Source organism: Botrytis byssoidea (assembly GCF_014898295.1).
Source record: "Botrytis byssoidea strain MUCL 94 chromosome Unknown BBYS_026, whole genome shotgun sequence".
In the NCBI taxonomy this organism is placed as follows: Eukaryota; Fungi; Ascomycota; class Leotiomycetes; order Helotiales; family Sclerotiniaceae; genus Botrytis; species Botrytis byssoidea.
In genome coordinates this window covers 87,720-102,879 of record NW_024065867.1, presented here as the reverse complement: position 1 = coordinate 102,879, position 15,160 = coordinate 87,720, and the positions used below count along the sequence as shown (strand labels likewise).

The window sequence follows — 15,160 nt, the reverse complement described above, 5'->3', positions numbered from 1 at the left end:
ACAACACCAACACCAACACTATACCAAAGAGCTCAATACCCCATCCTATCCCTGCACCCCCGTCCCTCGCTACCTGCCGAGCCATCACCTTACCTTCTCATCTCTCTCCAACCAAAACCATTTCCCTAATCTTCGCTTCTTTCAGAAAATCGAACAAACTCTTAGAATATTGGAATCAAAAAATGTATCTATTCATCACTCAAAAACTCGTAAAACTGATTCAGGGTTTACGATCTAAATTTATTATTCTGTTCTGTTTGTCTAGGAACTATTGTCGTTGTTCAGCCTGCGTCCATTGCTCGATTTAATCCAGCCCATCTATTCATCATTGATTTTCATATCCGTGTTCAGTTCGATTAATCTAGGAATCCCATTCAATTACCCCCTTCATATCCACACCGGAGCTCCGTCTATTGATCTTCTCCCATCGTATACCACTGGTATTTTTTGTAATGCTATCTTCCACCATTACCACTTGATACTTGTGACCCAAAATGATTCACTTTTAGCCATGTAACTCTCACACTCTATCACTTCACTTTCGACACCCTCGTACCTATCTCGCCATCTAATAAACACCCGGCAAGATAACCCACCTCACTTTCTGACAATAATCTTCCCACCCCTTCCCATATTTCTTTGAGCATCTCTCCTCGTCCCGCCAGCAGCGATGAATTAACAGAATCGTCATGAAAATTGCATATGTCCATGGCAACAAATTATGCGTACCACAAGTTGCACACATGGAATAAGAAAGGATAAGGTCGCCCAAATAATTGACATGTCTCGCCATACCCCACCAGCCAGAGCAAAGAAGAATGCTATCATGTTCTTTGCCATCTTTAGTTCGATATTTGACGTGTAAGACATCTGCTGGAGCACCCCAAAGTTGACAATTACCTTTGGTGCGACGAGCGAGATCCTTTTGGTGATTGACGCTTCGGAAAATGATGTAACCACTGACACCCGAGGTGAACAACATCATGGCGTTGAGAGGTGATAGAGAGTGGGGATATCTTGAAAGATATTGAGTCTGAAGGGTATACATGGATGGCAACCAAACAATGGATCCCCATGCAAGATAGAAACCAAAGTGGTCATGGCAGATATCGATAGTTCGAAGGTACCAATCTTCGTTGATGAAGAAGTCGACAACGTAGAGACCGTGTAGAAAAGTGCTCAGAATGATGGAATTGGTGATATATCCGTAGGTTTGATACTGATACGCGATGAAAGACATGTCACTATATCGAGATTAGAGAATGACATCGGTTGGACTGGAAGTGGAAAGTGCAAATCAAACAGATGACCAAGAAAATTCGAGTTTGACATACATAAGAGTCCAGGCAATTATCCCAGGCCGCCCATTGTGGAATAATTTAAAGTCGAAATGATCCCCAAATCTAGGATTCAATTCGATTCCCATGTACAAATCGTACAGGACAGATGCTGTCACGTGTCAGTATCAAAGTACACAAATCTCATCCCATCAATCTCAACTTACCACTGAATTTTCGATCGCCTTCATGGGTTGGAGACATGTGAGCTTTCAAATAAGCAAACCCGGATAATAAAAACCCATAAACATTCACTGAGACCAACAATGCCTGCCAATGTTTTGCGAGAATTGCTGGATCCAAGAGTCCACAATATGACGAAATGAGGAACAAAGCATGAGTGACAAACCAAGCTGAAAGACCATTTGTACGGTACTTGAGAAGATTCCCAGCTGGAGTGAGTTGACCCGTACTCAATTCGGTAGGTAGAAATTGGTACAGAAGTGCTTGGAATAACAACCACGTTCCATAACCAACATTCGTTCTTAAATTTCCTCGAGGTGCATGTTGCCATAAGAAATTGATAGGACCAATCATGGCCATTGATTTGTATGCTGAAGTTAAAGATCCTTCAAAGCGTGAGAGTGCAATCCAATAGAATATGACAATGATTGGACACAGAATCATGATACTCGCACATCCCACGGAATGTAACCACGAACCATGATGATGCCGTCGACCCCATGAGATACTCGAATCTCGCGTTGTTGAGAATGAAGCCAATCGAGCTCGATTGATGGTCACATTTGATTTATCGGGAGCGTCTTGCTGTAAGGTTTCAATTACATCGTGAAGACCCGGCGAAGGGAGAATGATTGATTCCATCGTATGGGTTGGGCCCAACGGTATTTTGTAAGGAGAGTGAGAGGTATGTTGTGGTGGAATATTGAGCTGCACTCAAGGTTGTACGAATGATGCAAGGGAAAGGGAAAAGAAGTGAGTAAGGATGAGGTAACGGGTAGCTACTAAGTACTAATGAGGTAGTAACCTTGATAGGCAGAAAAGGTGAAAGTAGTTGGAACCAAGGAAGGAAGTAAAACAAGAGTCAAAAAAGATAAGACATACAGTCAGTCAGTCAGCCAGTCAGTCCATACACGTTCAAATGAATGAAAAGATGTGGATGGAGATGAATGAAGGGTCTTTAAGAAGAGCTTTAAAGATGGTGCGTGAGGAGAGAAGAGGTATTGACATGGAAAATGGAGTTGTCATTGGTGAAGGTACGAGTGTACTTGTGCCGGGTACTCTATCTATTATTCATTGATTTGCATTGCATATGCAAACCAGTTCTCCGGATATGGCAGTCGTTGATGTGAAAGGAAGGGACTACCTAGTAGGTAGATGGCAGGTATATACCAAGTACGAGGTATATATCGGATCGATATTGTGTAGAGGAAAGGGAAAGGGAAATGAGATGGAATGTAAGGTACGTACCCGTAAAATGTGTCTAAATAGCTAAATACGTCGTAAGGATCATACGTACAATGGTAAATCTCATACCGAGAAGAGGAAAGTGCAATGACATCTTCATTTCCATATTCTGATCCGCCTCAGACCTCCAACCTAGTATATAAAAGTTAATTTAATGTCTTGTATGTTGACACTGGACAGACATCTTTTCCGAGTACCGATGCTACTGATGATTTGTATACTATTACCTAACCTTAGCTAGTGTGTAATTAGTATCAGAGAGAATGGATACCTAAATATTCAGGTTTACTTAATTCCCCTCTTACATCTTTCCTCTCTTCCTCTGTGATTTATATAAATAGATACCTAGATACCTAGATACCTACCGACCTACCTACTCCCGACCCAAAATCATTTATTCACATCAAAAGAAAACAAACTCACCGGCACCACCACCACCACCGCTACCATCACCATCACCATCGCCATCACAATACACCCCCCAAGATCCAATGAGGTCAAGACTTTTCCCTAGTCCCAGACGATCCAAGACGTGTAACCATAACAAGTTAGCTACCTTGGTCCTCTCTACTATTGATTGCTGCCACTACGATATATCCAAGCTATTATCCACTATCATCATCATCAGCAGATCTAGATGTGCAGACATACTCCCTAGTAGATACATTGAATATCGTATACGGACAATTCTCAAAATATCTTTAACCTGACCTACCTAGGTATAACCTATAATCTACGAGCTTTGTCTCCAGCCCCTCGCATGCATGGCTGGCTGATTGGACTGGTACTCCCCTTATTATTTTGCTAAACATCTTGAGATTTATATTACAGCTCGTTTTCAACAACTATAAAATATTAAAAGTAATTTTTAACAATAATTATTATTTAAAACCCCCTTTAATTAACTTTATTATCCAATTTTTATAATTCATTTTGATACTATTTAAAAAAAGTATATTAATATTAAGAAAACTTTACTCTATACATATAATATTTTCAAACACCTACTACTATAAAACAAAACGTTTTTAATATATAAAAGGTTAAATAAACATCCCTCTCCACAAACCATACTAGTACATATCGTATCAAAAGAGATTAGATATCCATACAACATACAACAGCGTACAAGTACACTATCACCTTCTTATACACACAAAGATCAAGATTCATTCGTTTCCGTAATCGGAGTCTAAGCCACAAGCCACACGAACCTTATATATACAATTAATCAATTAAGCAATGGTATAAATGGAATTCGTAAAAGCTTATATGAGAGCTTGATTTATACCCGTCATGATGATAACTACTCGAGTATCATAAGTAATCACTCAGTTCAACTCAACGTAACGCGAAACTTCGAATTGAATACCTACCTACCTGCCTACCTAGATAGATATCACTCCAAAAAGATAGAGAGAGCGTGAGGGTGTATGTGAACGAAGAGAAAGAAAGAAAGAAAGAAAGAAAGAAAGAAAGAAAGAAAGAAAGAAGGAACACTAGTAGAGAAGGAAATCTACCTACCTACTCGTGCGCCCAGAAATTATGCAACGCCGGCGCTATGAAAGCCAGGTTAGTCCTCTTGTAGTTTACCATCTTGTGTGGTATGTGCATCTAGCGCCGGTGTTGCATACTTTCTGGCCGCACGAGTACCTACCCTCGAGCTATTTAGTAGTAATCAACCATAAATATATCGGTCGAAATTTGGAATACACACACACAATCATTCAATCCAGTCCAGTTCCTTCCAGGTTCATATCAATACGAAATCCATAATTAACCCGGAAGCTCAATGCTAGAGCTATGCACGTACCTACCGAGCTATGATGTCGTTCACTCAATGCTCAATACACTTCTACATAACAAGGTTCCTAACTACCTACACAACCTGTACCTACCTAGGTATGTACCAAGTAGTATCGATACTAAATAATTTCTCAACCAAAATCGCTTCATTCCCCACGGCGGAAAGAACCCTCGAAGATTGTCTAAACACGAATACGAATACAGATACAGATATGGGGGAAGACTCTTGATATCAAATTCATTGCATACGTACGACACTATATCTTACTTCTTGACAAATGTGGACTATCAGAGAGATCACAGAATATTTCTCGCATGGCACCATTGAAGTCACGATAGGAGTTTTGATGGTTATTGATTTGCCTACTATCATGGGTTATCCATATTTATAACGAGCTCATTCGTATATCGTCGAATCAGCACTGCGACATGGTCAGCAAACTGTACTACCCAGTTGAAGTGTGAATTCAATACAAGAAAAACGGACAATCAGAAGGAAGGCAACGGAAAATCTCCACACGGTTTTGCGCTCTCGGAGAAATAATGATTTAACATCCGAAATATTTCATCATATGAAGTCAAAGGAAGATTGAATAGTAGGGGAAGCGAAAAGACTGACCGTGGAGTATCATATTTAGTTACCGGTGAGATTCAGAAGCAGTAGCCCGTAAAGGTCATGTACACTTTCAGTAACACTTCCCATTTACCATGCTGTAATGTCATCCACTTCTGCCTCTCCAAAGGTACTGCTTTTGGTAACAGCCCCGACTCCGTCTTCAGCTACAACCCCTTCAATGCCAGGAGCTTGCATAATATTGGGTAAAACTTCATTCAAGAATTCCAGGATGTGTTGATTGACTTGTTCAAACTGTAACAAGAATGCATCATGACCTTCAGGGGATTCAATCTTTCGAAGACGTGCATTTGGTACTGAAGCTGCAATCTCTTTCTGCTCATCAAATGTGAAAAGTCCATCACTCTCAATACCGAGTACCAACGTTGGCTGTTGAATTTGTGAAAGAGCTTCAGCAATAGGGTCCGCTGAATCTGCTGGCACTCGATATCTTGAGACATCATGAGTATCAAGTTTGCGGGTGATTGCAATATAACAATTTCCATCAAAACGTTTGACGAATTTTTCACCTTGATAACGAAGATAGGATTGCGCGGAAAAGTAATGAGAGGTTGACTTGCGCTTGGGAACAGGTCGGTCTGGAGGTGGGGATGATGAGGGAGTTGCGCCGTGAAATTGTGGGTCAGTGAAGTTTGCAGGGTTACCACCGTTGGCAGTAATGTTTTCACTGGTCATGGTTGAAATCGCAGCTGAGCTCCCAGGTCTCGAAGATATTGGCGACCTGGTCTGTCTGTGCCCATCATTGTGAATTGCCCTGTGAATATCCGATGCTGTGGCGGATTGTTGGCCTTCGCTAATGGTCTGTTTTCTTGAAGCATCAGGTATGTTTCGTCCAAACCTTGCCTCGAATGAGTTTCGACTTCGATATGTAAGCAACGCAGACATGCGTGCCGCACCCAGCCCTGCTGTTGGAGGATCCGAGAATGGGTAATAGCCGTCATCGTACTTTGGATCCGCATAGATGCTTTGCCTTTGGGCTTCTCCCCAACTAATTCCCCAAGCACTATGTCTGCTAGAGGTTGCAATTGGCACAATGGCTCTAACATAATCCTTACCAAAGTATGCCCATTCAAGTACCAGCATACCTCCCATAGAACCTCCTATGACCGCCGCTACCTGTAGAACTCCTAACTCGTCCAAGAGAAGTTTGTGAATGCTAATGGCAGTCAGTATTGTAATAGGCACACTGAATATTGCTGACATACTTGACATCATCTCGAATCGTTGTCAAAGGGAATTCAGGGCCATATCTTTCATTTTTTGGGTCCCCATCTTTGCAAGTGACAGGACTCGCACTCCCATAGGGGCTTCCCAGACTGTTCATACATATCACGAAGAATCTGGATATATCAAATGCTCGACCAGGTCCACCTAGAAGAGGTCCCCACCAATCGCTGACATCTGCGCTGCCAGTCAAGGCATGGCATATTACCATGGCATTGTCGCGATTAGGTGAAAGTTTTCCTCTGGTGCTGTATGCCAACGGAACATTGTGTAAAGTTTCGCCGGACTCTAACGTGAAGGATGGAATGATGGCGATAGTTTGGTCGGGTATGAGGGATGCAAATGGGTTCTCGGGTTGTTGCTGCGTTCTTTCTTGTAGTGTTCAGTCACTGCTTCTTCCAAGAATTGAGGGGTATTTTTTGATTTTTTGGCAAGTCATAGAAGATGTAACTACTGACCGTATCTTGGTGCATTTGGTTCTGTTCCCGCAGAACCAGTAGATTGAGATGAAGCTGCCATTTTGTGATTGAGAATTTGTCAAAAGAATAGCTAGATATTGAATAAGGGATAGAAGAAATTTATTGTTATACAAGACTTGCTTGATTGAGTCACTAAAGGAGGGGGGCTGTTTAAAAAAACGTCATCAACAGCCAGTCACAATTGATTTGTCTAGCAAGTACTCGTAAGAAACTTTTGAAGGGTTCTTTCACGGTCGGAGAACGGAGCAAAAACCATTTATGTTGTTGTTAGTCAATATTGGGGCATTGATAAGGAAAACCTGACTCTTGGGAAGATAGCTAGGTAGCTCACAGTTCCGCTTTCAGTGTTTCTGTCCACAGGTGGCCCGGGGATACTTTGATGAGGCTGAAAGTTGAGTGAGACGCCATTGTGGCTTTATTGTGGCTCAAAGTCAGGTATAATCTGACTAGGTACCGATTAATACAGCTTAGTGTGTTTCTCTCTCACGCGAACGCGGGAAACCTTTCATTGCTTAAGGATTTTGAAGATGTCTCCAACTAAATATTAGCAATTGATAATATCACTACAAAGTCGAATACAAAATCTGCGTAACTCATAATTTCATTGTCGCGGATAATTGTGATTTATTTCAAAGTCGTTTAATTATTCGACGGAAACACAAATCACATCGAACCTAGATCGCATTATCGCATACAATTCTTTGCTATTACTAGCATTTCGACACATATGTACGCAGATCGTTGAGCTTTATCGATAGACTTGGAGATGGCTCCAGCAGGGAAGCGAAAGAGGAATGATAGAAATTCCGTAGACCAGGGTGAGCCTCGACCTTCACCTCATCGACCGGGAAATACTTCCTTAGGTCAGCATGAAAGAGAATTTGGTATGCGCGAGGGCGGCAACAGAAGAAGCAGCAGAGGAGGTCAAGGTAATCAAGGCGGAGGTAGAGGGCGTAGAAATGATGGTCGGAGTTCGAATAATTCGAATAATTCAAATACTTCAAGCAATTCGAGCAATCCTAGTAACCTCTCGATAGCTACCAGAGCCACCCCAACACCAGGACCAATGTCTCCACCTCCCAGACCTTCGAGCGCTTCTCACACGACTCCAGCGCAAACTCCAACCCCAGTGAACACGAACGATATGATCAGTCCCAGTTGGAACCCAGACCCTGCTCCTTTCGATTACGTTTTCCTTACCGACGATCAAATGTCTTCATGGACATCAAATGGCCGACAAGAAGTGGTGGAAAAGGGAATCCAAGCTCGTCAGGATGAAGATACAATGGATTTGGCAACTGTGTTTCAAGAATTCATTCGCGCTACTCTCGATGGTCGCATTGATGGCGCTGATGCGGGCAATTGCATCAAAGAAATATTGGGACCAGACACATCACCGGTAGACAGCGTCCCAGGCACCCTGGAACCGCAAGCTTTGTTCCTTGACTCTCTGTCTATGATGTTTGAATTAGAAGATCTCAAAACACCCAATACTGCACTTCGCAGCTTCGTTTTCTCCACAGGCATATCAGCCATGGCAATGCGACAGAAATTGGATGCCACTCTTTTATTGAACCTTGGACTCACGAGAGACACCTTTACACGCATGGGAATTCGACAAGCTACTCATCTTCTCTACCGACAGGCAAACTACAATCTTTTGAGGGAGGAGACGGAAGGATATTCGAAATTGGTGACAGAGCTTTTCACAACTAGTGGGAGTGAACCTCCTTCTAGTGAGGTTGTTGAAGATGCCTTCGAGAAAGTGAAAGGCCTGATAGGAACTTTTGATCTCGATGTGGGAAGAGTGCTCGATATCACGTTGGACGTGTTTGCGGCTGTTCTAATCAAACAATTTCGTTTCTTCATAAAGTTTCTCCGTGTTAGCTCTTGGTGGCCGAGAAGCGGCGAATTCGATAAGATACCTCGATGTGGTGGTCTTCCACCGTGGGCCTTACCCAGCGCTCCTGGTTGGACATCAACCGACGAAGAGGAAGAACTTGCCACGAATCAAAGGTTGGAACGCGACAAGTTATTCTGGGATCGGGCTCGTGATGTTGGTATTGAAGCGTTTTTCGAGCTCGGAGGTCGCCAACCTGTAGATGCGGAGACGAAACAACGACTCCTCGAAGAGGATGATACAAAACTCGACGAAGATTATCAATGGATTAAAGCAACTGGAACTTATCCACCTTCTGGAAACCGAACAGCAGCTCAGTTGCTTGGATTTAAACTACGTTTCTACGCCTCAGCGGCCCGAGATAATGAAGACGTGTTGCCTGCGAATTTGATTTATCTTACAGCTTTGCTGATCAAGATTGGGTTCATCTCCCTCAAGGACCTCTACCCTCACTTGTGGCCTCTAGACGAGGACATGGAAGCCGTTCGTGATGCTAAGATGAAAGAAATCGAGGAGAGAGAGAAGGCTAGTCGTGGAGGCACAATGAATGCATTGATGATGGCTGGAGCTTTGGTAGATGATACTTTGCCGAACGGGGGACGAACTCGTGATACCCCAGCTACCAAATCCGATGCATCTGGCAAGCCGATAACTGAGGTTGATGACAAAGACAAGCTGAATGAACCTTCGGACCAAAAGGTGCAGCTTCTCACCTGTCTTCTGACGATTGGAGCAATTCCCGAATCTCTGTTCATTCTTGGTCGATTCCCTTGGCTGCCAGAAGCGTACCCGGAACTTCTCGACTTAATACATCGTATCTTGAATCATTCTATTCAGCATGTTTTTGATTTAAGTCGACCATCCACTTCAGCGGTACCGGACTGCCCAAGTAAGAAGGTTCTAGATCCCGACCAAACTGGTATGCCCAAGGGCTCAATTCGTTTACTCGCACTGCCTCCTCGGAAACAATTACGATGGCCTTTCCCAGATAAATTCGACACAAATGACAACAATGCATATAGATTCTACTGGGATGAGTGGGCAGATAACGTTCCTGTCTGCCAGACCGTAGATGATATATTCACTCTTTGCGGATCTTTACTTAACTATTCTGGTGTTAACATTGGCAAAGACGCTAGCTTATTGTCAAAGTTAGCCAGGATTGGTACACAAAGTCTTGCAGAAGATCGTTCAACACAAAATTTTGACCGATGGCAAGATCTGCTCAAGCGTCTCCTTGTTCCAGCACTGAGCTTAACTAAAGCGAATACAAGTATTGTCAATGAAGTGTATGGTATGCTCCGCTTTTATCCTCTATCTATCAGATATTCCATCTACGCAGAGTGGTTTGAGGGCCAGATCTCTCGATTACCACCGATGAGAGCTGCATTCGCCAAAACCAAATCTGAGACAATTAGTACTATGAAAAGAATTAGTATGACTAATCTTACTATGATGGCACGAGCTCTGGCCAAGATTGCCTATGCATCGCCAGGCATAGTATTTAGTGTGGCTTTGGGCCAGATAGAAGCATACACCAATCTTACGGAAGTTGTTGTGGAGTGCGGTAAATACTTTACTGACTTAGGATACGACGTTCTCGTTTGGTCGCTATTGAGTTCACTAGGAGGAAAGGACAGGAATCGGAACGACGCTGAATTCGCACTCCTCCCAAGTAGATGGCTTCTAGCACTGTCAAGATTCTCTGGCAAAGTCTTCAAGCGATATTCTATAATGAACTTGATTCCCCTCATCCAGTACGTTAATGATCAACTTCACCTGGGAAACTCAACCGACTTGGTCATTCTTAAGGAGCTCATTTCACAAATGTCTGGAATTGTGCCCGACACCGATTTTAACGATTCTCAACTCGCTGCCATGACTGGAGACGAGCTTCTAAGGCGCCAGACGTTGATCAAACTCCAAGATAAACGTTACGAATCTCTGAAGACAGCAAAGCGACTTATGAGAGGTCTGACTGACACCAAGTTGGGTGGTCAACTTCTGCTGTCCATTGCACAGCACAGACAATCGGCGATCTATAATGTCTCGGATGATGAGGCTCCTATCAAACTACTAGCTACGATGATTGATGATACTCAAATGATCCTCTTCCAATATCTTGATCTTCTTCGCAGCAACCTTTCAATTGAGGAGTTCGATGATCTCGTCCCAGGCATTTCCGAACTCATGAAAGATTTTGGCTTAGACCCAACACTTGCCTTCATGATCGGTCGTCTAAGTATCTCACATCGCGTCAGCAAGTTACTATCCTCAAATATCAATGCAAATTCGAAGTCTTCACCGTCATCAGTGGAGGCTGTAGCCACAGAGGTAGATGCAGAAGGTGATGTGGGTATGAACGGCGATGATCCAAACCCTGCGGCCAAAGAATCTATAGCAGTTAATGGAGAATCTACCCTGCAGGACGATGTACAGATGTCAGATGTAAAGGGAGGAGATTCTCCATCGGAAACAGCAGCAACAGAAACGGATTCGCTTCATGATCTACTGCAGCCATATATCACTACTGTCGAGGAGGTCCTGCCTGAAGGCTCTTGGGCATTTCTCACTTCTGAATTCTACGTTGTATTCTGGAGCTCTACATTAAGCGACCTGGCTATTCCTAGTCATAGCTACGAAGCAGAAATCTCCCGTCTGCTGAAAGAACAAGGTGATGTAATGAAGGACCGTTCAGACATGAGTAGAGCTGGCATGGCAAGAAAAGAAGAAACTAGAAAGGCTCTGGCCACAACCAGGGAAAATTTGCTGGCAGAGTTTGGCAAACAAGTCGGGGCTTTCTCGGGGAAGAAGAATCGTCTGCTAAAACGCAAAAACTTATGGTTTAGCAACGTGAAGGGCGATCTAGTTAGCGACTCCTTCCTTGAAAGATGCTTGTTTCCACGATTATTACTCTCTCCAAGCGATGCAGACTTCTCTTTCCGGATGATCAAGTTCTTGCACGAGAATGGTACACCCAACTTCCGCACCCTTTCGCTATATTCCAGGCTTTTTAGATCAAATCGTTTGAGGTCAATGATTTTTACATCTACGGTTCGTGAGGCGGAGAACCTGGGTCGTTTTCTGAGACTGGTCTTGACGGATCTGGCCCGCTGGCATGGTGATCAGGGAGTATACGAAAAAGAAGCGTGGGGAGCAAATAAGAATCTTCCAGGATTTGCTAAGGCTATTGATGCAGATGGGACTGTAAAGGGCCTCCTTGAGCATGACGGTGATCGTGGTTTCAAAAATATCCTGTACTCGTGGCACCAAAAGCTGAATGTGGCACTGCGCGAATGTTTCGATGGAACGGAATGGATGCATGTTCGAAACGCTATGACAATTCTTAAATCTGTTGTCGACGTTTTCCCAGCGGTTAACTTCATGGGCAACAGTTTTGTGAAACAGCTCGAGACAATTGTCACCCGAGAGAAGGGTGCACGGGAAGATCTTTCTCTTGCTGGTAATGCCATCCTGGTGCAGCTAAAGAAGAAGTCCAAGTCATGGGTGATGGTACAAGCCTTTGGTTACAGCCTGGTAAGTGAAAAAGAAAACCGGCATCGAATAAGACTAACCATCTCTAGGAGGCCCCTGTGCAAGCGAATAACAGCCCCTCATTAGATGCCTCTAAGCAAGGACCTGCGGCTAAAACAACTTTGAAGCCCACAGCTCCTGAGTTCAAACCCCTATCTCGAGCTAAGTCAGTACCCATACCTCAATCTACATACCTTAATCTAACTTCTATAAGCTCCACGGGAGCCTCTACCCCCAAAAACTTCACCACTGAGGTCGAAGACGGTGAAGTTGATGATGCAAAACTGGCTTCCGCAGCTGATAATGGCAACGCGTTGAAAGAGCCATCTGATAATTCTAGTGTCAACGATAAAGCATCGTCGGTACCCGGTGAAGGGAGGAAGTCCGAAATATTACTAAGACGCGAGAGAATCTTGCGTGAAAATGCAGCTAGAGCTTCGGCCCCAAATTCAGCACCTGCTAACATACCTGCAAGACCTGAATTAGGGAGAAACATGCCGGCAAATCATAACCTACCCAATAGGCCTGATGCCCCCATCCCTGGCCGCCAAATGATGGATCGTCGGAATGACGATAGACGAGACATGAGAGATCCCAGAGTTACAGAGCTGGTCCGAGATAGAACCAGGGATCGCGGTCGTGACTTCCCCCCAGGCGACAGGAGGGGTATGGATACCCCACCAAGAGATTTCAGAAACAACGATCGTGCATCAAACAACGAACGTGAACGTCCCCGAGGAGATTCGAATCCGAGATGGAATAATGAACCAGGAAGAGATAATACGGATCGGGCTTCATCTAATGGGTACCGTACTCCAGATAATGGCGGTCGTTTGTCCCGTGAAGCAGCAATTTCCCCACCAAAAGCATCGTCTACATCAGATCGTGGCCCAGCAATCAATCCCGATAGATTAGCGCTAGTGAACCCAGATAGGCAAGAATTAATCAATCCTGAACGGGCCGCTCTAATATCCGGTGGTAATGAGCCATCTCGCGCTGATTCTCCTCGTCGACCCAGAGATGATACAAGAGAGCGTCCTTCGAGGCAAAATTCCCCACCTCCAAGACGACATGATTCCGAAAAGGATCATCAACATCCACGGCGTGATGACAGATCGAATCGAAATACACCCATGGATCCACAAAATATTCCCAGAGGTCGTGCTGACGAAATTGCACCACCACCAGCTGGTCCAAGAGGAGAGAGGCCAGCTGATCGAGCGAGCGACCGAGTCCCTCCTCAAGATAGATCAAGGGACAATCCGTCCTTTCAACAATCTCAACCTCCTCCCCGTCCTGCGGACCCCGATCATGGCAGACTAAATAGATCACAAGTAGATCCGAACTTCGGTCGCTTGAATCAGCAACCAGACATACCGTCTGGGCCTCGTGATAGAAATCGTGGCAATAATAGGATGGCGAGTGCACCACAAGGGCGACGTGATGGAAGATTGGCCAATGCTCCTGCACTTGACATTCCTCGGCCACCAAGTCCAGATAAACAACCTCCCACAGGCCCTTCTGGTGGACGCCATCCGCGACGCTTAGGCCCAGGTCAAATTGAACCAACGGCGTCTGTACACACTACAGCACCTACAACGTCCGCTGCATCGACTCCAACATCAGGAGTCCATCCAGATCGATTGAAACACTTGGGTCCACAAGCCACTCAGCCACCTATGCAAGCACCACCGGCTGCTACAGCTGCTCCTAGCGGTATGCATCCCGATAGAGTAAGGAGCTTTGGCGGTCAAGCAGCCGCGGCAAACATCCCACCCTCCCATCAAGATAGCGCGCGTGCAAGACCAACTGCACCACCTCTTCAAACACAAGTTGCCCCCCTCGGCCCCAAATCCCAAGCTCAGAACAGTCCTGTTTCTCGAATGAATGGTGCGCCAACCGGACCTGCATCATCAAATGAGCGTCCACCACGTGGCGCACGACAGCCAAATTTAATCAACAATATCAACCGTATGCTTGAAGAAACCAAACATCCGCAAGGTCAAGAACGTCGTGGAAGACGGCAAGGAGGTCAACCTCAAACACCAGTTTCTGGTCCCCCTACACCGATTCTCCCGCCTCCACCACCTCCCCCACCAGGTCCACCCCCCGCACAAGCTAGGGATTCTGGAAGAGACTTGATAAATCCTGCTCGTGCTGATTTAATTGGAAATCCCGCATCGAGCAACGACGATCGCGATCGTGGTGATCGAGGAGGACGTGGTTCGAGGAATGATCGATCTACGCGCAGTCGTCGGACTTCACCTAGCGATCGAAATAGGGAACAGAAGCGTGGTGGCCCTCCGGAAGATGAACGCTCATCCAGGAGTGAACACAGGATTCGCGGAGGCGATAGAGAGTCCAGGGATTCAGACAGGCACTCTAGAGGGGATCCTTCTGCTACTAGGGACTTGTTAGCTGGTGGTGGAAGAGGAGAAAGGGAGCATCGCGATAGAGATAGTAGTCGTCGAGATGCGCATGGCGGAGATCGTGATTCTCAACGTGATCAGCATGAGGGCAATATCGGTGGTAACTGGCCAAACCACCCTGATAACAGAGGAGTGGAGAGGGGAGGAGACCGAAGAAACCAACGATCGGACAGATCTGATAGAAGTGAACGTGATGGACGAGGTATGCGGGAAGATGGAGGTAGTGGCAGGAAGAGAAGAAGTGATCAAGATAGCATGAGGGAAGGTGGTCATGACAAAAGACCGAGGAGATAGAGGATTTGAATTCTGAAGTTCCGACTGCCGTAGGAAAGGAAGAGCATTGTAAAATGTAAGAATATTCAAGGGTTGTTTCACAGGGTCAGACATGC

General features: G+C 44.9%; 3 protein-coding genes across 3 annotated transcripts; 1 reads left to right on the top strand and 2 right to left on the bottom strand.

The window, feature by feature from the left end:
* Window positions 1-219: 219 nt before the first annotated feature.
* Window positions 220-2,901, bottom strand: EAE97_010159 (uncharacterized protein). The gene is made up of 3 exons (XM_038880674.1): window positions 1,505-2,901; window positions 1,335-1,449; window positions 220-1,244 (listed from the first exon to the last, which is right to left on the bottom strand). Exons 1-3 carry the CDS (start codon window positions 2,160-2,162, stop codon window positions 569-571), a joined length of 1,449 nt encoding a protein of 482 aa, XP_038728384.1. The 5' UTR covers window positions 2,163-2,901; the 3' UTR covers window positions 220-568.
* A 2,373-nt stretch (window positions 2,902-5,274) lies between these two features.
* On the bottom strand, window positions 5,275-6,948 carry EAE97_010158 (uncharacterized protein; the record flags this gene model as incomplete). Its single annotated transcript, XM_038880673.1, has 3 exons — window positions 5,275-6,361; window positions 6,411-6,801; window positions 6,888-6,948. 3 exons carry the CDS (start codon window positions 6,946-6,948, stop codon window positions 5,275-5,277), a joined length of 1,539 nt encoding a protein of 512 aa, XP_038728383.1.
* Window positions 6,949-7,674: 726 nt separating this feature from the next.
* EAE97_010157 (uncharacterized protein) lies at window positions 7,675-15,065 on the top strand (the record flags this gene model as incomplete). The annotated part of the gene is made up of 3 exons (XM_038880672.1): window positions 7,675-12,345; window positions 12,393-12,508; window positions 12,557-15,065. The coding sequence occupies 3 exons, from the start codon at window positions 7,675-7,677 to the stop codon at window positions 15,063-15,065; spliced, it is 7,296 nt and encodes a 2,431-aa protein (XP_038728382.1).
* Between the last annotated feature and the right edge of the window lie 95 nt (window positions 15,066-15,160).

Bases quoted from the DNA above. Each gene is read 5' to 3' on its own strand.
- EAE97_010159 (XM_038880674.1), bottom strand. From the start codon at position 2,162: ATGGAATCAATCATTCTCCCTTCGCCGGGTCTTCACGATGTAATTGAA. The intron at 1,450-1,504 runs GTAAGTTGAGAT...GACACGTGACAG, and splicing joins AGGCGATCGAAAATTCAGTG to CATCTGTCCTGTACGATTTG. The intron at 1,245-1,334 runs GTATGTCAAACT...ATCTCGATATAG, and splicing joins ATAATTGCCTGGACTCTTAT to TGACATGTCTTTCATCGCGT.